At 36.3% G+C, this 22,334-nt stretch overlaps 3 protein-coding genes across 3 annotated transcripts; all 3 read left to right on the top strand.

Annotated features, from left to right (window-relative positions):
- Window positions 1-1,537: 1,537 nt before the first annotated feature.
- LOC147380321 (keratin-associated protein 19-3-like) lies at window positions 1,538-1,759 on the top strand. The gene has a single exon (XM_086414631.1). The coding sequence runs from the start codon at window positions 1,538-1,540 to the stop codon at window positions 1,757-1,759; it is 222 nt and encodes a 73-aa protein (XP_086270757.1).
- Window positions 1,760-11,151: 9,392 nt separating this feature from the next.
- LOC147380320 (keratin-associated protein 19-3-like) lies at window positions 11,152-11,498 on the top strand. Its single transcript, XM_086414628.1, has one exon. It carries the CDS (start codon window positions 11,186-11,188, stop codon window positions 11,405-11,407), a length of 222 nt encoding a protein of 73 aa, XP_086270754.1. The 5' UTR covers window positions 11,152-11,185; the 3' UTR covers window positions 11,408-11,498.
- A 6,907-nt stretch (window positions 11,499-18,405) lies between these two features.
- LOC147380319 (keratin-associated protein 19-3-like) lies at window positions 18,406-18,890 on the top strand. Its single transcript, XM_086322306.1, has one exon. It carries the CDS (start codon window positions 18,438-18,440, stop codon window positions 18,657-18,659), a length of 222 nt encoding a protein of 73 aa, XP_086178432.1. The 5' UTR covers window positions 18,406-18,437; the 3' UTR covers window positions 18,660-18,890.
- The last annotated feature ends 3,444 nt before the right edge of the window (window positions 18,891-22,334 follow it).

The following is a 22,334-nucleotide window of genomic DNA, read 5'->3' as shown; positions in this document are numbered from 1 at the left end:
GTATATCTGAAACTAATATAATATATGTCATTTATAACTCAATAAAAATACTATTTATAAGCCTTAAAACGAAGCCACAGTAAAAAAACATAACAAAATCCTCAGTAATAATTTAAATCGTGGAAAGTGATATGGTATTAAAGACCCAAGTCCAAGATATGATTAGATCCAGAGGAGCTTAAACATGGGTTGGGTCTGCTCTCTTCACAGAGTGAGCCAAGGAACAGCAGAAGACTGGCCAACAGCTTCTAATACCTTTCTCCTGTCTCAGTCATTTCATCACTGCACATTCATTTTTGGAGATTTTCAAGAGATCAAGATTTTGAGATGCTCTGTTAAAAAAACTGTATGATTTTAAGGGAAGACAAACTTTATTTTAAGGCTAAACTTTAATGAGTAGGTAATGGATTACGAAAAAAAAATTTGCCTATTGCCTGAGAGAAAATAAGGGACTGAGACAAACAGAATTGCTAAAGAAAATTTAAGATCAAAAATATTATGACAAAAGTAAAGACATGAGTAGAAGGATAAAATACTAATTGGAACAAGTGGATAAAAACAAAAGACATAGCTGATGCTAGCATGCCTGGGAATGAATGCTGAGTGGGATTTAAAGAGAGGTTTCCCAGAAGAAGGATACACGAATAATGAAGAAGAGAAGAGAAGCAAGATAGTAACTGAAAAGGCATAGAGCCAGGATCATCTGCACTTATAGGCCATATTTTGGTTATTGTCCCTTCTGGAAAAGAGGGTTATGGTGTGAGGCAATATTTTATAATGGTTTTCAGACTGGTTATGAAAGTGAGTATTTTCCCTTGGAAAGTTCCTTGCCACTCCTGAGATAAATTTTATTAAATTTATAAACCAAAAGGATGCTTTGTATGTCATATGTAAAAACAAAATAGCTTCTTTGTGTGTATATGTATATATATTATATATATTTACATATCTGTACATATTGAATTAGTATATTATATATATATTATAGATATGCAAATGGGCAATAAAACTGACAATTATTTGAAGACTTTTATAGATTTAAATTTTAAAATTTTGATCATTGTATTTAAATCTAGGTGGAATTAATACACAACAATCCAAAGAATGCTATGAAAATGAGAAATGAGAAAAAAACTTATGAGAAAACACTATCAAATATGAATGATGCAATATGCTTAGAATAGAATGAAGAATTCTATTCAGGAAATTTTTACTTTGTGACTATGCCAACACAAATTTGTGACTTTGATGACAAATTTTTTTTTCTTTAATTAAAAAAGAATGGAATGAGTTCAAGGAACTTTTGGTCAGGCAGTTATGCAAGGTCAAGCAATATAATGAGTGTGTGCCTCTCCCTGTGTCAGCAAACATTAACAATTGGCCTCCCTTAAATGCACAGTTTGGAATGGTACAAAGGAATGGCGTCATGTATCACCATGTGTTGTGACCAGAGTATGTAAGATCCTTCCGCACATGCTGACATCCATACTCAGGACCTGGTCTTGAACAGCAAACCGGACTCCCCACCCCTGACACCATGTGCCATTACAGCAACCACTATGGAGGCCTGGGCTACGGCTACGGAGGCTTTGGCGGCCTGGGCTTTGGCCGTGGCTGTGGATGCAGCAGCTTCCGCTCGCTGGGCTTTGGCTCGGGCTTCGGAGGCTACGGATGTGGCTCTGGTTTCGGAAGCTTTGGGTCTGGCTGCTGTCACCGTCCACTATTCTTTAGAAGATGTGGTTTCTCCAGCTTCTACTAAACTCTGGCTGTAATAACCCAACATCTGCTACCATGAGTGGATTTGAAACAATGTTATTCAGTTGTTTAAACTGAAATTTCCCTAGGCCTGTATACACCCAAACCTTAAGAATTAAAGAGAATTTATTATTTATTTATTAGTTATAAGCATCTCTGTCTCATGTTTCCTGGAATTTGTTAGCTTGGGCCCTAAGAAATGACTGATGTTGATGACCAATAAATTATCTAATTGGAAATACAAACTATGGCTCTTTGGGTTTCATTTAACTCAGTATGTGTATATACCTGTATGTAATTTTTCTGTTTGTCAATTAGAAATACAAGGATTATCTCCTTTAATATTTTTATAAAACAGGTCGTGTTAGATATATCTTTTTATAGTTGGTAGTCATCAGTATTATTAAAACTGTAGTCAGAGCATACTTGGCGTTTCACAAATCTTAAAATCCACATTTCTAAATTTTTAGGAAAAATAAGCTCTGTTTTTCTGTGAATGTATTAATTATAATGTGTGTCATAATGTTGTCCTATATTCATCATCTTCTGCTTTCATCTAGTTTGTTATGCATGTAAGATAAGGGAGTAAAATGATCTAAAAGTCAAAAAACTGGATAATAAAGATACGAATTTTGGTCACTCAACTCACTCATCTCACCCTCTTATATCATCTGCATCATCATTACTGCACTGAAGTGTTTGTAATTCAGTAAGCACTCATTGGGAAAAACACGGATGCTGGGAAAGATGAGGACAGGAGGAGAAGGTGGCAGCAGAGAATAAGGTGGTTGGATGGCATCACCAGTTCAATGGATATGAGTTTGAAGAGACTTTGGGAGATACAGGAAGACAGGGAAGACTGTCCTACTTCATTCAGTTAATGGAGTCACAAAGAGACGGACATTATTTAGTGACTGTACAACAACAAAAACAAAAACACTAAATGCACAGTAATGTTATCAAGGAGAAAAAATTGTTTATCTACAAGCAATCAAAATTTTCATTTGATAATTTTTTTAAAAATCATTTAAAGAGGAATTTAAATAAAAGATCATTCTTTCAAAACAATCATTTCATTGCAATATAAGAAACAAGGAATAAGTAAACTACCAGATTTTCTAAATTGTTTTCCTAAAACTCAGTGATGTCTTCAGAAGATGATATAAAATAAATAATACTTGTTATAAGTTGAGCAAATATAGTTTTAAAAAGGGCTTTATGGGTGGCTCAGTGGTAACGAATTACTTGCCAAGGCAGGAGACGTGGGTTAAATGCTTGGGTCAGGAAAATGCCCTAGAGGTGGGCAACTCAATATTCTTATTGGCAATATTCTTATCGGGAAAACCCTATGGAGAGAGGAGTTTGGTGGGCTATGGTCCATGGGGTCACAAAGAGTCAGACATGACTGAACTGACTGAATATGCGCACTTGCAATCAGATGATAGTTCCTAGTATATGGACAAGCCCTAATGCTGTTGTTCAGTCCCTCAGTCATGTCAGTCTCTTTGAGACCCCATGGACTGCAGTACACCAGGCTTTCCTGTCCTTCACCCTTTACCAGAGCTTGCTCAAACTCATGTCCATTGAGTCAGTGATGCCATTCAACCATCTCATTCTCTGTTGAACACTTCTCTTGCCTTCAGTCTTTCCCAGCATCAGGGTCCTTTCCTAATGAATCAGTTCTTTGCATCAGGTGGCCAAAGTATTGGAGCTTCAGCTTCAGCATCAGTCCTTCCAAAGACTATTCAGAACTGATTTCCTTTAGGATTGACTGGTTTGATCTCCTTGAAGTCAAAGGGACTCTCAAGGGTCTTCTCCAGCACCACAGTTTGAAAACATGAATTCTTTGGTGCTCAACCTTCTTTACGGTCCAACTCCCACATCCATATATGACTACTGGAGAAACCACAGCTTTGACTATATGGACCGTTGTCAGCAAAGTAATGTCTGTACTTTTTAATATGCTGTCTAGGTTTGACATAGCTTTTCTTCCAAGGAACAAGCATCTTTTAATTTCATGGCTGCTGTCACCATCTTCAGTGATTTGGGAGCGCAAAAAATAATGTCTGTCACTGTTTCCATTGTTTCCCATCTATTGGCCATGAAGTGATGGGATGCCATGAAGATGCCATGATCTTCGTTTTTTGAATGTTGAGTTTTAAGCCAGCTTTTTCACTATCCTCTTTCACTTTCATCAAAAAGGCTCTTTAGTTCCTTTTTGCTTTCTGCCATAAGAGTGGTGTCATCTGTATATCTGAAGTTATTGATATTTCCCCTGACAATCTTGATTCCAGTTTGTGCTTCATCCAGCCCAGCATTTCACATGATGTACTCTGATCAGTTCAGTTAGTTGAGTAACTCAGTCGTGTCCGATTCTTTGTGACCCCATGAACTGTAGCACGCCAGGCCTCCCTGTCCATAACCAACTCCCGGAGTTCACTCAAACGCATGTCCATTGAATCTGTGATGCCATCCAACTATCTCATCCTCTGTTGTCCCCTTCTCCTCCTGCCTCCAATTCCTCCCAGCATCAGGATCTTTTCCAATGAGTCAGCTCTTCATATCAGGTGGCCAAAATATTGGAGCTTCAGCTTCAGCATCAGTCTTTCCAATGAACACCCAGGACTGATCTCATTTAGGATGGACTGGTTGGATCTCCTTGCAGTCCAAGGGACTCTCAAGAGTCTTCTCCAACACCACAGTTCAAAAGCATCAATTCTTCTGCACTCAGCTTTCTTTATAGTCCGACTCTAACACCCATACATGACCACTGGAAAAACCATAGCCTTGACTAGATGAACCTTTGTTGACAAAGTAATGTCTCTGCTTTTTAATATGTTGTCCAGGTTGGTCATAACTTTCCTTCCAAGGAGTAAGCATCTTTTAATTTCATGGCTGTAGTCACCATCTGCAGTGATTTTGGAGCCCCAAAAAATAAAGTCTGCCACTGTTTCCGCTGTTTCCCCATCTATTTGCCATGAAGTGATGGAACCAGATGTCATGATCTTGGTTTTCTTAATGTTGAGCTTTAAGCCAACTTTTTCACTCTCCTCTTTCACTTTCATCAGGAGGCTCTTTAGTTCTTCACTTTCTGCCATAAAGGTGGTGTCATCTGCATATCTGAGGTTACTGATATTTCTCCCAGCAATCTTTATCCCAGCTTGTGCTTCTTCCAGCCCAGCATTTCTCATGATGTACTCTGCATATAAGTTAAATAAGCAGGGTGACAATATACAGCCTTGATCTACTCCTTTTCCTATTTGGAACCAGTCTGTTGTTCCATGTCCAGTTCTAACTGTTGTTTCCTGACCCACATACAGGTGTCTCATGAGGCAGGTCAGGGGGTCTGGTATTCCCCTCTCTTTCAGAATTTTCCACAGTTGATTGTGATCCACACAGTTAAATGCTTTGGCATAGTCAATAAAGCAGAAATAGATGTTTTTTTGGAACTCTCTTGCTTTCTCCATGATCCAGTGGATGTTGGCAATTTGATCTCTGGTTCCTCTGCCTTTTCTAAAACCAACTTGAACATCTGGAAGTTCACAGCTCATGTATTGCTGAAGCCTGGCTTGGAGAATTTTAAGCATCACTCTATTAGCATGTGAGATGAGTGCCAGTTGTGCAGTAGTTTGGGCATTCTTTGGCATTGCCTTTCTTTGGGATTGGAATGAAAACTGACCTTTTCCAGTCCTGTGGCCACTGCTGAGTTTTCCAAATTTGCTGGCATATTGAGTGCAGCACTTTCACAGCATCATCTTCAGGATTTGAAATAGCTCAACTGGAATTCCATCACCTCCACTAGCTTTGTTTGTAGTGATGCTTTCTAAGGCCCACTTGACTTCACATTCCAGGATGTCTGGCTCTAGGAGAGTGATCACACCATCATGATTATCTGGGTCCTGAAGATCTTTTTTGTACAGTTCTTCTGTGTATTCTTGCCACCTCTTCTTAATATCTTCTGCTTCTTTATAGTTGACATTACTTTGTCAACAAAGGTCCATCTATTCAAGGCTATGGTTTTTCCAGTGGTCATGTATGGATGTTAGAGTTCGACTATAAAGAAAGCTGAAGGTTAGGTCCATAGCATTTCTGTCCTTTAATGAGCCCACCTTTGCATGAAATGTTCCCTTGGTATCTCTAATTTTCTTGAAGAGATCTCTAGTCTTTCCCATTCTGTTGTTTTCCTCTATTTCTTTGCATTGATCCCTGAGGAAGGCTTTCTTATCTCTCCTTGCTATTCTTTGGAACTCTGCATCAAATGGGTATATCTTTCCTTTTCCTTTTTGCTTTTTGCTTCCTTTCTTTTCACAGTTATTTTTAAGGCCTCCCCAGACAGCCATTTGGCTTTTTTGCATTTCTTTTTCTTGGGAAATGTCTTGATTCCTGTCTCCTGTACAATATCACAAACCTCTGTCCATAGTTCATCAGATACTCTGTCTATCAGATCTAGTCCCTTAAACCTATCTCTCACTTCCACTGTATAGTCATAAGGGATTTGCTTTAGGTCATACCTGAATGGTTTAGTGGTTTTCTCCACTTTCGTCAATTTCAGTCTGAATTTGACAATAAGAAGTTTCTGATCTGAGCCACAGTCAGCTCCCAGTCTTGTTTTTGCTGACTGTATAGAGCTTCTCCATCTTTGGCTGCAAAGAATATAATCAATCTGTATAGAAGCTAAATAAGCAGGGTGACAATATATAGCCTTGAAGTACTCCTTTCCCAATTTTGAACCAGTCCATTGTTCCAAGTGAAGTTTTAACAGTTGCTTCTCGATCTGCATACAGGTTTCTCAGGAGGCAGATAAGGGGGTTTGATATTCTCACCTCTTTAAGAATTCTCACAGTGTTGTGATCCACACAGTCAAAGCTTTAGCACATTCAATGAAACAGAAGTAGTTTATTTTTTCTGGAATTCTCTTGCTTTTACTATGATTCAGTGATTCTTGGCAGTTTGATCTCTGGATCCTCTGTATTTTCTAAATCCAACTTGAACATCTGGAAGTTCTCGGTTCATGTACTCTTGAGGCTGGCTTGGAGAATTTTGAGAATTAATTTGCAAGCATGTGAGATGAATGCAATTGTGCAGTAGTTTGAACATTCTTTGTCATTGCCTTTCTTTGTAATTGGAATGAAAACTGACCTTTTCCAGTCCTGTGGACTCTGCTGAGTGTTCCAAATTTGCTGGTCATATTGAGTGCAAGACTTCCACAACATCATCTTTTGGATTTGAAATAGCTCAGCTGGGATTCCATCACCTCTGATAGCTTTGTTCTTAGTGATGCTTCTTAAGGCCCGCTTGACTTTACAGTCTAAGATAGCTGGCTCTAGGTGAGTGACCACACCATTGTGGTTATCTGGTTCAATAAGATTTTTTTTTTTAATAGTATTTTGTGTATTCTTTCCACCTCTTCTTAATCCCTTCTGATTCTGTTAGGTCCTTGCTCTTTCTATGCATTACTGTGCCCATCTTTCCATGAAATGTTCCCTTGGTATCCCTAATTTTCTTCAAGACAGCTCCATTCTTTCTCATTCTGTGTTTTCCCCTATTTCTTTGCATTGTTCACTTAGGAAAGCTTTCTTATCTGTCCTTGATATTATTTGGAACTTCACCTTCAGATGGGTATATCTTCCTTTCTTCCTTTGCCTTTAGCTTTTCTTCTTTTCTCAGCTCTTTGTAAGGCCTCCTCAGGCAACCATTTTGCCTTTTTGCATTTCTTTTTCTTGGGGATGCTTTTGATCACCACCTCCTGTACAATGTCATGAACCTTCATCCATAGTTCTTTAGGCACTCTATCAGATTTAATCCCTAGAATCTATTTGACACTTCTACTGTAGAATCATAAAGGATTTGATTCCCTACTTTCTTCAATTCAAATCTGAACTTGGCAATAAGGTGTTCCTGATCTGAGCCACAGTCAGCTCCCAGTCTTGTTTTTGCTAACTGTATAGACCGTCTCCAGGTTTGACTGCAATTAATATATTCATCTGACTTTGGTATTGACTGTCTGGTGATGTACGTGTGTAGATTCGTCTCTTGTGTTGTTGGAAGAGGGTGTTTGCTATGACCAATGTGTTCTCTTGGCAAAACTCTATTAGCCTTTGTCCTGCTTCATTTTGTACTCTAAGGCCAAACTTGCCTGTTACTCGAGTTATCTCTTGACTTCCTTCTTTTGCATTCCAGTCCCCTATCATGAAAAGGACACATTTTTTTTGATGTTAATTCTAGAAGGTCTGGTAGATTTTCATGGAACCATTCAACTCCAGCTTCTTTGGTATAGTGGTTGGGGCATAGATGGGTTACTGAGCTATTGAATGGTTTGCCTTGGAAATGAACAGAGATTATTCTGTCATTTTTGAGATTGCACCCAAGTACAGCATTTGGACTCTTTTGCTACTATGAGGAGCATTCCACCTCTTCTAAGGGATTCTTTCCCCTAGAAGTAGATATAATGGGCCTCTTAAATTTGCCCATTCTGGTCTATTTTAGGTCACTGATTCCTAAAATGTCAATGTTCACTCTTGCCATGTCTTCTTGACCACTTCTAATTTACCTTGATTTTTAATTTTATATTTTCATATTATTATTGTCTTTGAAATTACACAAATAAATCATGCCATATTTCATTTTTAGCATGTTTTAAAAAAATTGTAGAATCTACTGGATTTTACTTCATGTGACCATAGCTATTTTCTCTGAAGATAACATAAATTAGCTCCCATCACACTCAACCTAGTAGATTTACTAAATCATTCACGGGATTCTTAACTTTGTTAAATTTTTCATCATCATTTGACTTCAAAATGACTAAATGTGAAAAATATAATTTTGGCCAACTATTTTCTTTTTCAGAATAAAAATAAAACTTGATTAAGGAGAAAACAGGAATTAACAGTAAGATTGATTAGTCCTTTGAGTTAAATATTCCTTTAAAACCTGAAAGTCATTTCAGTCTGTAAGTCACCTTAAAGAATTATCACAAGTTGTGACATATGAAATAATTTTTTTCATTACTTCACCAAATATTTTTGCTTGGAAAAACAATAAACAAATCCAGTAGGGTAAATTCATTATTAAGAATGTTGTAAAAATGATAACTCAAAAGATATTCGTGGATTGTTCCCTGGTTTCTTAGGGGTTAGGATTGTGAACTTTTACTGCCTTGGCCAGATTCAATCTCTGGTTATGAAATTGATATCCCACAAGCCACGCAGCAGGGCAAAAATGAAAAAAAGAAATGTTTTGCACCCTCTTGTTCACTGAAACATTATTTAAAATAGCCCAGATATGGCATCAACCTAAGAGACAATAAAAATAAAGAAAATGAATTTTATATATATATATATATATATATATATATACACACACAAAGTGTAACATTACAGTCTTTTTTTTTAATTTTATTTTATTTTTAAACTTTACATAATTGTATTAGTTTTGCCAAATATTACACAGTCTTAAAAAGAAATCTTTCTACTTGTAAGAACATAGATGGATTTCGAAGGTATTACACCAAGTGAAATAGGTAAGAAAAAGAAAGACAGATATCATATGATTTCACTTGTGTGTGGAACTAAAAAACAGAAACAAAAATCTGAGCTCATATATACAGAGAACAGGTTGTTGGTTGGCAGAGGCAAGAGTGAAGGATGGGCAAAATAGGTAAAAGTGGTCAGAAATTACAACTTCCAGTTACAAAATAGATGTCATGGGATACTATATTGTACATTTGAAAGTTATTAAGACAGCAAATCTTAATAGCTTCTAACACAGGAAAAAATTTAACTCCTGTGTGGTGATGAATTTAACTAGATTTTTTGTGGTGATCGCTTTGCAATGTGTGCAAATACTGAATCATTATGTTGTACATCTGAAATGAATATAAAATATGTCATTTATATTTCAGTAAAAATGATATTTATAAGCCTCAAGACAAAGCCACAGTAACAAAACATCAAAAGCCTCAGTAGTAATTTAAATCATGGAAAGTGAAATGGTGTTAAAGACCCAAGTCCAAGATATGATTAGATCCAGAGGAGCTTAAACATGGGTTGGGTCTGCTCTCTTCACAGAGTGAGCCAAGGAACAGCAAGACTAGCCAACAGCTTCCAATACCTTTCTCCTGTCTCAGTCATTTCATCACTGCATATTCATTTTTGGAGATTTTCAAGAGATCAAGATTTTGAGATGCTCTGTTGAAAAAGCTGTATGATTTTAAGGGAAGACAAACTTTATTTTAAGGCTAAACTTTAATGAGCAGGTAATGTATTAGGAAAAAAATATTTGCCTATTGCCTGAGAGAAGATAAGGGACTGAGACAAACAGAATTGCTAAAGAAAATTTAAGATCAAAAATATTATGATAAAATTAGAAACATGAGTAGAAAGAAAAAATACTGATTGGAACAAGCGGATAAAAACAAAAGACCTAGCTGATGCTAGCATGCCTCGGGATGAATACTGAGTGGGATTTAAAGAGAGGTTTTCCAGAAGAAGGATACATGGATCATGAAGAAGACAAGAGAAGAGAGATAGTAACTGTAAAGCATAGAGCCAAGATCATCTGCACTTTTACACCATATTTTGGGTATTGTCCATTCTGAAAAAGAGGATTATCATATGAGGCAATATTTTATAATGGTTTTCAACTGGTTATGAAAGTATTTTCCCTTGGAAAGCTCCTTTCCATTCCTGAGATAAATTTTACTATATTTATAACAAAAAAGGTGTTTTGTACATCATCTGTAAAATCAAAATAGCTTTCTTGTGTGTGTATGCATATATATTATATATGTATATTATATGTATATATTATATACATGCAAATGTGAAATAAATTTGACATTTATTTGAAAAATTTTACATATTTAAATTTTAAATTTAGATCATTGTATTTATTAATTTTTTTTTAAATTTTATTTTATTTTTAAACTTTACATAATTGTATTAGTTTTGCCAAAGGATCATTGTATTTAAATCCAGGTGGAATTAATACATGAGAAACCAAAGAATTCTAGGAAAAGGAGAAATGAGAAAAAAATGTTATGAGAAAACATTGTCAAATATGAATGATGCAATATGCTTAGTAATGAAAAATTCTGTTCAGGAAATTTTTACTTTGTGACTGTGCCAACACAAATTCGTGACTTTGACGACAAATATTTTTTCTTTAATTAAAAAAGAATGTAATGAGTTCAAGGACCTTTTAGTCAGGCAGTTATGCAACCTCAAGAAATTTAATGTGTGTCTCTCCTTGTGTTAGCAGGTTAATAATTTGCTTCAGGTAAATGCCTAATTTGCAATGAAACAAAGGAATGACCACGTGTTTCACCACGTGTTGTGACCAGGGTATATAAGCATCCCTCTGCACGAGCTGACACCCACACTCAGGACCTGGTCTTGATCAGCAAACCGGACTCCCCACCCCTGACACCATGTGCCATTACAGCAACCACTACGGAGGCCTGGGCTACGGCTACGGAGGCTTTGGCGGCCTGGGCTTTGGCCGTAGCTGTGGATGCGGCAGCTTCCGCTCGCTGGGCTTTGGCTCTGGCTTTGGAGGCTACGGATGTGGCTCTGGTTTCGGAAGCTTTGGCTCTGGCTGCTGTCACCGTCCATTGTTCTTTAGAAGATGTGGTTTCTCCAGCTTCTACTAAACTCTGGCTCTAGTAACCCAACATCTGCTTCCATGAGTGGATTTGAAACAACATTATTCAGTCGAAGAACTGAAATTTCCCTAGGCCTATATACACCCAAACCTTAAGAATTTCAGAGAATTTATTACTTATTTATTAGTTATAAGCATCTCTGTCTCATGTTTCCTGGAATTTGTTAGCTTGGGCCCTGAGAAATGACTGATGTTAATGACCAATAAATTATCTAATTGAAAATACAAACTATGGCTCTTTGGGTTTCATTTTACTCGGTATGTGTATATCAGATCAGATCAGTCACTCAGTCGTATCCCACTCTTTGCAACCCTATGAATCGCAGCACGCCAGGCCTCCCTGTCCATCACCAACTCCTGGAGTTCACTCAGACTCATGTCCATCAAGTCAGTGATGCCATCCAGCCATCTCATCCTCTGTCGTCCCCTTCTCCTCTTGCCCCCAATCCCTCCCAGCATCAGAGTCTTTTCCAATGAGTCAACTCTTCGCATGAGGTGGCCAAAGTACTGGAGTTTCAGCTTTAGCATCATTCCCTCCAAAGAAATCCCAGGGCTGATCTCCTTCAGAATGGACTGGTTGGATCTCCTTGCAGTCCAAGGGACTCTCAAGAGTCTTCTCCAACACCACAGGTCAAAAGCATCAATTCTTCAGCACTCAGCCTTCTTCACAGTCCAACTCTCACATCCATACGTGACCACAGGAAAAACCATAGCCTTGACTAGATGGACCTTTGTTGGCAAAGCAATGTCTCTGCTTTTGAATATGCTATCTAGGTTGGTCATAACTTTCCTTCCAAGGAGTAAGCGTCTTTTAATTTCATGGCTGCAGTCACCATCTGTAGTGATTTTGGAGCCCAGAAAAATAAAGTCTGACACTGTTTCCACTGTTTCCCCATCTATTTCTCATGAAGTGGTGGGACCAGATGCCATGATCTTCGCTTTCTGAATGTTGATGTGTGTATATACCTGTATGTAATTTTTCTATTTGTAAATTAGAAATACAAGGATTATCTCCTTTAATATTTTTATAAAACAGGTCATGTTAGATATACCTTTTTATAGTTGGTAGTATTATTAAAACTGTAGTCAGAGCATACTTGCATTTCATAAATCTTAAAATCCACATTTCTAAATTTTTAGGAAAAATAAGCTGTTTTTCTGTGAATCTATTAATTATAATGTGTGTCATAATATTGTCCTATATTCATCATCTTCTGCTTTCATCTAGTTTGTTATGCATGTAAGATAAGTGAGTAAAATGACCTAAAAGTCATTAAAAAAACTGGATAGTAAAAATATGAACCTTGGCCACTCAACTCACTCATCTCACTTACCTTTTAAATCACCTACATCATCATCACTACACTGAAGTGTTTGTAATTCAGTAAGAACTCACTGGAAAAAACACTGATGCTGGGAAACATGAGAGCAGGAGAAGGTGGCAGCAGAGAATAAGGTGATTGGATGGCATCACCAGTTCAATGGATATGAGTTTGAGGAAACTCTGGGAGATAGAGAAGGACAGGGAAGCCTGGCCTACTTCAGTTCATGGGGCACAAAAAGTCAGACATGATTTAGTGACTGAGCAACAATGAAAACAAAAACACTAAATACATAGAAATATTATCAAGGAGCAAAAATTCTACAACTGATCAAAATTTCCATCTGATAAGTTTAAAAAAATCATATAAAGAAGAATGTAAATAAAACATTATTCTTTCAAAAACAATCAATTCATTGCAATATAAGAAATGGGGAACAGTTAAAATTCCAGATTTTCTAAATTGTTTTCCTAAAACTTAATGATATCTTCAGATAATGATATAAACCAAATAATATTTGGTATAAATTGGGCAAGTATAATTTAAAAAGGGCTTTCTGGGTGGCTCAGTGGTAATGAATTACTTGCCAAGGTACAAGATGTGGGTTAGATGCTTGGGTCAGGAAGATCCCCTAGAGGTGAGCAACTCACTTCAATATTCTTTTTGGGAAAATCCCATGGAGAGATGAGCCTGGCTGGCTCTGGTCCATGGGTTCACAAAGAGTCAGATATGACTGAAGCAACTGAATATGCACCCATGCAATCAGGTAATAGTTCCTAGTATATGGACAAGCCCTACTGTTGTTTAGTCCCTCAGTCATGTCTGACTCTTTGTGACCCCACGGACTGCAGCACACTAGGCTTCCCTGTCCTTCACCCTTTACAGGAGCTTGCTCAAACTCAGGTTCATTGAGTCAGTGATGCCATTCAACCATCTCATCCTCTGTCAAACATTTCTCCTCCTGCCTTCAATCTTTCTCAGCATCAGGGTCTTTTCTAATGAGTTAGCTCTTCTCATTAGTTGGCCAAACTACTGGAGCTTCAGGGCTTCCCTGGTAGCTCAGCAGTTAAAGCGTCTGCCTGCAATGCAGGAGACCCGGGTTCAATCCCTGGGTTGGGAAGATACCCTGGAGAAGGAAATGGCAACCTACTCCAGTATTCTTGCCTGGAGAATCCCATGGACGGAGGAGCCTGGTGGGCTACAGTCCACAGGGTAGCAAAGAGTCTAGCATCAGTCCTTTCAAAGAATATTCAGGATTGATTTCCTTTAGGATTGACTGGTTTGATCTCCTTGCAGTCCAAGGAACTCTGAAGAGTCTTCTCCAAACTTTGAAGTTTGAAAACATAAATTCTCTGTTGCTCAGCCTTCTTTATTGTCGAACTCCTACATTCATATATGACTATTGGAAAACCATAGCTTTGGCTATTTGGACCTTTGTTGGCAAAGTACTGTCTGTACTTTTTAACATGCTGTCTAAGCTTATCATAGCTTTTCTTTCAAGGAGCAAGCATTTTTTTTTTTTTAATTTCAAGGCTGTGGTTACAATCTGTAGTGATTTTGGAGCCCAAGAAAATAAAGTCTGTCACTGTTTCCATTGTTTCCCCATCTATTTGCCATGAAGTGACTGGACCAGATGCCATGATCTTAGTTTTCTAAATGTTGAGTTTTAAGCCAATATTTTCACTCTCCTCTTTGACTTTTATCCAGAGTCTCTTTATTTCTTCTTGACTTTCTGCTGTAAGTGGTTTTCATCTGCATGAGATTATTGCTATTTCTCCTGATAATGTTGATTCCAGCTTGTGCTTCATCCAGCCCAGTATTTTCCATGATGTACTCTGCATGGAAGTTAAATAAGCAGGATGACAACATACAGCTTTAACATATTCCTTTCCCAATTTGGAACCAGTCTGCTCTTCCATGTCTGGTTCTAACTATGGACATGCCCTATAGGGCTAAAAATGAAAACTGCCATCAATGTCATTAGAAATATTGTGTATGATACTTATAGTCAGATATATTATTATATTTTATTACCTCCCACTTTTCATGATTGAATTAATTTTATCTAAGAAACACATTTGAATTAATGGTAGGAATGCCTTTTGTTGTTGTTGTTTAGTTGCTAATTCGGGCTCCCCCATCCAAGTCAGATGCTTCTGTGAACCCATGAAATGTAGCCCACCAGGCTCCTCTTTCCATGGGATTTTCCAGGCAAGAATACTGGAGAGGGTTACAATTTCCTTCTTTAGGGGATCTTCCTGACTCAGGGATTGAATCCATGTCTCCTGTAATAGCAGGAGGATTTTTTTACCACTGAGCCACCATAATTGCCCTTAGCTTCCGAATAAAAGCTATATTTTAGTCACTGGAAGAATATGTCTTCATCATTTAGCATGGCAAAACAGGACCTGAATTTCACAATCAACTCCTTGCCTTCTTGTAGATAGTTCTCAAAAAGACTAACAAAGAATTGCCCGAGTCTTTGAGTCCATTGAATTAACCAAAACAAAAATCAAAAACAAAGCAAACAAAAAGCCAAGAAAATCCTCAAAAGAAGTTTGCATTTCTCAGTGTTCAAATTAATGAATATCCAAAAGATATTGTCATTGTTCCCTTATTTAACCCACAATTAAATCAATAAAAAATACCTAGTCCGTATATTTCACAGATTTGTTTTCTAATTTTTTATCTTAATTATATATCTACATATTGTTATTTTCTTTGAAAATGCTCAAGTAAATCATGGCATATTTCATCATTCAGCTTTTTTAAAAACTGTAAGTTCTATTGGCTTTTATCTCGTGTGAGCATAGCTATTTTCATTGAAATAAGAACAAAAATTAGCCCTCATCACACTCAATATGGACATCCCTTGTGGTTCAGCTGGTAAAGAATCTACCTGCAATGCAAGAGACCTGGGTTCAATCCCTGGGTTATGAAGATCCCCTGGAGAAGGGAAAGACTACCCACTCCAGTATTCTGGCCTGGAGAATTCCATGGACTCTGTAGTCCATGGGGTCACAAAGAGTCAGACACGACTGAGAAACTTTCACACTTCACACCCAATATAACCCATTTACTTAGTCATTCATGGGATTCTTAAACTTGTTAGATTTGTCATCATTTGACTTCAAAATAACTCATTGAGAAAAGTATAGATTTTGCCAAGTATTTTTTAGAATCAAAAATAAAGATAGAATAAAGTTTGATAAAGGAGAAAACAGGATTTAACAGTAGGATTAATTATTGCTTTGAGTTAAATATTCCTTTAAAACTTAAAGTCATTTGAGTCAATAATTCATCTTAGGGAATCATTACAAGCTGTGACATGCAGAATTTATTATTGTATTAATTTAACAAGGTTTTTAGTTTGGAAAGACATAAAACAAATCCAGTTAGGAAACTATATAATCAAAAATGTTATTGAAATGTAATTGAAACACGAATTCAAAAAGGTATTTGTGCAGAGTTCTCTTTTGCCTAGTGGTTAGGATTCTGGAGTTTCACTACCATGGCCCAGGTTCAATTCCTGGTCATAGAACTGAGATCCCACAAGCCATGTGGCAAGGTAAAAAGAGAAAGAAAAGGAAAAAAAAAAAAAATTTGCATTCCCAGTTTCACTGCAGCATTATTTACTTTAGTCTAGGTATAGAATTAATCTAAGAGACAATTGATGGGAAAATAGACAAAGAAAATGTGTTATTTATAAAATGAAATATCGTTCACCTATAAAAGAAAGAAATCTTTCTACTGGCAACAACATTCGAAGGCTTCGAAGGCATTATGCTGACTGAAATAAGACAAAGACAAATACTGTATAATCTCAGTGTATGTGGCATTTAAAAAACAAAACTCTGGACTCACAGATAGAATAGATTGGTGGCTGCCAGCTACAGGGGCTAAGGGTTCGGCAAAATGTATGAAAGTGGTCAAAAGCTATAAGCTTCCAGTTATAAAATAAATATCATGGGATTTAATGTACAGCATAGGGAATATGGTTAATAATACCATATTGCACATTTGAAAATTATTAAGAGAGTATATCTAATAGTTTTTATCACAGGAAAAAATTGCATCTGTGTGGTGATTGACTTAACTAGATTTATTATGGTAATCATTTACAACATATACAAATTTTGAATCATTATGTTGTACACTTGAAACTAATATAATAATGTATGTCAACCATGTCCCAATAAAAATGTCACTTATAAACCTCAAGACAAATCAAAACAAAGCAAGAGTAACAAAACAAAACAAAATCCTCAGTAACATGGTTAACTCATAGAAAGCAAACATGTTAAAGACCCAAGATCAAGATATGGTCACATTCAGAGGCGTTTGTATGTGGGCTGGGTTTGCCATCTTTACAGAGTGAACGAAGAAACAACAGAAGACTGGCCAACTACTTCATATACCCGTTCCTATCTCAGCCATTCCATCACTGTATCTTCATTTTTGGAGTTATTCAAGGCATCAGGATTTTAAGAAGCTCTGTTAAAAGTATTGTATATATATTTTTTCAGCTGTTTTAATTTAAATATACAAAATTTTTCACAATGTTGTGTTGGTTTTTGCCATAATTTTTAAAAGCATATAAAATTTTTAAATCTAATCTTAATGAATAAGGAATACATTATGAAAAATTATTTGCTGATTACCTGAGAGAAAATAAGGGGATAGGACACACAGAATTGGTAAAGAAAATTTAAAAGTAGAAATTTATGATAAAACTAGAGACAAATAGAAAGATAAAATAATGATTGGAAAAAATAAATAAGAATAAAAGACCTAGATGGCATGAGCATGTATTGGAAATGAGTGTAGCATGAGATTTAAACAGAAGTTGAATAAGAGAGTAATATGTGGATTATGAAAACGAGTTAAGAAGAGAAAGGATAAGTGTAAAGCATAGAGGCAAAATCATCTATATTTTAAAATATTTGGATATTGTGCATTTTGGAAAAGTGGATAACGATGTTAAGAGAATATTTTTTCATGGTTTTCAGACTGCTCATGAAAGTGAGTTAGTTCCCTTGGATAGTCCTTCAGTTCCTAAAATACATTTTATGTTGATAAATCAAAAGGAAGCTATGTAAGCTGTTACATAAAATCAGAATAGTTTTCTTGTATGTGTGTATATATATATTATATATGAATATTATGTATAATCTAAATATACACAAGTGGAAAATAAATTTGATATTATTTTAAAGAATTTTATAGATTTAATTTTTTTAATTTTCATCATTGTATTTAAATCCAAGTGTAATTAATACACAACAAACAAAGAATGATAGGAAAATGAGAAAATGTTCAATGCAAAAACACCATCAAATAAGACTGATGCAATATGCTTAGTAATGAAGAATTCTATTCTATTCAGGGAATTTTTATTCTGTGACTTTGAAGACATTTTCTTCTCTCATTAAAAAAGAATGCAATGAGTTCAAAGACCCTATAGTCAGGCAGTTATGCAACCTCAAGCAATTTAATGAGTGTGTGCCTCTCCTTGTGTCAACAAACTGATTAACAATTTGCCTCCGGTAAATGCATAATTTCAAATGATGCAAGGGAATGACCATGTGTTTTACCACGTGTTGTGACCAGGGTATATAAGCATCCCTCCTCAAGTGCTGACACCCACACTCAGGACCTGATCTTGAACAGCAAACCGGACTCCTCACCCCTGACACCATGTGCCATTACAGCAACCACTACGGTGGCCTGGGCTACGGCTACGGAGGCTTTGGCGGCCTGGGCTTTGGCCGTGGCTGTGGATGCAGCAGCTTCCGCTCGCTGGGCTTCGGCTCAGGCTTCGGAGGCTACGGATGTGGCTCTGGTTTCGGAAGCTTTGGGTCTGGCTGCTGTCACCGTCCACTGTTCTTTAGAAGATGTGGTTTCTCCAGCTTCTACTAAACGCTGACTCTAGTAACCCAACATCCGCTTCCATGAGTGGATTTGACATAACGTTATTCAGTTGATGAATTGAGATTACCCTAGGCTTACATAGCATATAAAACTTAAGAATTTCAGAGAATTTATTATTTAGAAGTATGTCTGTCTCATGTCTCCTGGCATTTGTTAGCTTGGGCACTACCAGATGACTTATGCTGACGATCAATAAATGATAAAATTGAAAATGAAAAACATGGTTCTTTATGGTTCATTTAACTCAGCTATGTGTACATACCTAATGTGTAATTTTTCTAATAGTCAATTATAAATATAAGGATTATCTCTGTTAATTTTTTATGAAAATAAGTCGTCTTAGATATACCTATTTATAACTGGTAGTCATCCATATTTTTAAAATATATGTAAAATAATATATCCATATTTTTAAAACATTTCTTTCTCTCAAAAGAAATATATATTTCTCAGCATCCAAAGATAATTAATATCCAAAGGATATTAACATTGTTCTATTATTTAACCTAGAATGAAATCAATAAAAAATAACCTGTTCAAATATTTCACAGCATTGTTTCAAAACTTTTTGTTCTAATTACATATTTACATAGTATTTTCTTTGAAAATACACAAACAAATCATGTCATATTTTGTTATTCAGTTTTCAAAAAGTTTGTAAAATCTACTGAATTTTATCTCATGTGAACATAGCTATATTCATTGGAAATAAGAACAAAAATTAGCCCTCGTTACACTTAATTAAGCAGATTACTTACTCATTCATGGAATGATTCTTAAACTTGTTAGATTTATTTGTCATCATTTGACTTCAAAATTACTCCTCTAAAAAGCTATAGTTTTTGTCATCTATTTGTTTTTTTCTAAAAAATAATAAAAATAAAATAAATTTGATAAAGGAGAAAACAGGATTTAACAATAGGAATAATTGGTACTTTGAGTTAAATATTCCTTCAAATGCCAAAGGCCATTTGAATAAATAATTTATCTTAGGGAATCATTACAAGTTGTGGCATGCCCAACATTTTTTTTATTAATTTAACAAATATTTTTGTTTGGAATGACAGTAAACAGATACAGTTAGGTAAAAGTATTATCAAAAGTGTTATTAAAACACTAACTCAGAGAGAAATTTGCCGGGAGTTCCCTGATTCTGGACTTTCACTGGTTAGGATTCTGGACTTTCACTGCCATGAAGCAGGTTCAATTCCTGGTCAGGGAACTGAGATCCCATAAGCCATATTTGTTGTTGTTCAGTTGCTCAGTTCACTCTGACTCTTTGTGACCCCATGGGCTGCAGCATGCCAGGCTTCCCTGTCCATCACCATCTCTGGTAGCCTGCTCAAACTCATGTCCATTAAGTCAGTGATGCCATCCAACCACCTCATCTTCTGTCATCCCCTTCTCTTCCTACCTTCAATCTTTCCCAGCATCAGCATTAGTCCTTCCAATAAATATTTAGGACTGATTTCCTTGAAGATCGACTGGTTTGATCTCCTTGCAGTCCAAGGGCCTTTCAAGAGTCTTCTCCAGCACCACAGTTCAAAAACATCAATTCGTCAATGCTCAGCCTTCTTTATGGTCCAACTCTCACATCCATACATGACTACTAGAAAAACCATAGCTTTGACTATATGGACCTTTGTTGGCAAAGCAAGGTCTGTACTTTTTAATATGCTGTCTAGGTTTATCATGGGTTTCCCTGGTCACTCACATGATAAAGAATCTGCCTGCAATGTGGGAGACCTAGGTTTGATCCCTGGGTTGGGAAGGTCCCCTGGAGAAGGGCATGGAAACTCTTCCAATATTCTTGCCTGGAAAATCCCTATGGACAGAGGAGCCTGGGGGCTACAGTCCATGTGGTCGCAAGGAGTCGAAAATGACTGAACGGCTAAGCATCACAGCAACAAGTTTGCAATAGCTTTTCTTCCAAGGAGCAAGCATCTTTTAATTTCATGGCTGCAGTCATGATCTGCAGTGATTTTGGAGCCCAAGAAAATAAAGCCTCTCACTGTTTCCATTGTTTCCCCATCTATTTGCCATGAAGTGATGGGACCACATGCCATGATCTTCATTTTGTAAACGTTGAGTTTTAAGCCAGCTTTTTCACTCTCCTCTCTCAGCTTCATCAAAAGGCTCTTTATTTCCTCTTTGCTTTCTGCCATAAAGGTAGTGAAATCTGCATATCTGAGTTTATTGATATTTCTCCCAGCATCTTGATTCCAGCTTGTGTTCCTTTCCCAATTTGGAACCAGTTTGCTGTTCCATGACAGGTTCTAACTCTTGCTTCTTGACCTTCATACAGGTTTTGCAGGAGGCAGGCAAGGTGGTCTAGTATTTCCTGCTCTTTAAGAATTTTCCACAACTTGGTACAAGCCATATGGCAGGGCTAAAAGAAAGAAAGAAAAAAGGAAAAGCACATTGCACCCTCCATGTTCATTGCAGCACTATTTACAATAGCCCAGGTTTGGAATCAACCTAAGAGACAATTAATTGAAAAATGGACAAAGAAAATGTGTGAAATATTATTCAGCAATAAAAAGAAAGAAAATTTCTACTTGCAACAACATAGAAGGACTTTCTAGGCATTATGTTAAGTGATATGAGACAAAGAAAGACAAATATTGTGTGATCTCACTTATACACTGGATTAAAAAAACAAAAATCTGAACTCACAGATAGAATAGATTGGTGGTTGCCAGAGACAGGGACTGAAGGTTGAGAAAAAGGGGTGAAAATGGTCGAAAGTTATAAACTTCCAGTTATAAAATAAATATCATAGGGATATAATAGGGAATATGGTTAAAAACACTACACTGTACATTTGAAAGTTATCAATAGAGTAAGAGTTAATAGTTTTATCACAGGAAAAAATTGTAAGTGTGTGACAGTAGATTTAATTAGACTTATTATGATGATCATTTTGCAATATATGCAAATACTGAATCAATATGCTTTATACCTGAAACTAATATAATAATATATGTCAATTATATCTCAATAGAAACATTATTTATAAACCTCAAGGCAAATCAAAACAACGCAACAGTAGCAAAACAAAGCAAAATTTTCAGTAACATGTTTAAACCATGGAAAGTGAACATGTTCTTAAAGATGCAAGTGCAAGATATGGTCATATTCAGAGGAACTTGAACGTGGGCAGGGTTTACCATGTTTACAGAGTGAACCAAGAAAGAGCAGATGACTAGCCACCAACTTCATATATCTATTCTTGTCTCAGTAATTTCATCACTGCATATTCAGTTCTGGAAATATTCAAGGCATTGGGATTTTAAGAAGCTCTGTTAAAAATATAATTTTTTCTATTTTTTATTTAATTTAAAAAATTACAATGTGTTGGTTTCTTCATAATTTTTAAAGTATATAAATCTTTTTTTAATATAAAATCTTAATGAATAAGTAATATATTGTGAAAAAAAAATTTGCTAATTACCTAATAGAAAATAAGGGGCTGGGACACACAGAATAAAGAAAATTTAAAAGCAAAAATATTATGGTAGAACTAGAGACCCAAATAGAGGGGTAAAATATTAATTGTAAAAATAGATAAGAACAAATGATTTAGATCGTCAAAGCATGTGGTGGGAATGAGTGCAGAATCAGATTTAAAGAGAGGTAGAATACGACAGCAATATATGGGTA

Source organism: Bos grunniens, chromosome 1 (assembly GCF_055505025.1).
Source record: "Bos grunniens cultivar Pamir isolate PY7600 chromosome 1, Bosgru_T2T1.0, whole genome shotgun sequence".
NCBI lineage: Eukaryota > Metazoa > Chordata > Mammalia > Artiodactyla > Bovidae > Bos > Bos grunniens.
This window is presented reverse-complemented; position numbering and strand designations above follow the sequence as displayed.

Excerpts from the sequence above, each read along its gene's own strand:
- LOC147380321 (XM_086414631.1), top strand. The coding sequence starts at position 1,538 with ATGTGCCATTACAGCAACCACTATGGAGGCCTGGGCTACGGCTACGGA.
- LOC147380319 (XM_086322306.1), top strand. The coding sequence starts at position 18,438 with ATGTGCCATTACAGCAACCACTACGGTGGCCTGGGCTACGGCTACGGA.
- LOC147380320 (XM_086414628.1), top strand. The coding sequence starts at position 11,186 with ATGTGCCATTACAGCAACCACTACGGAGGCCTGGGCTACGGCTACGGA.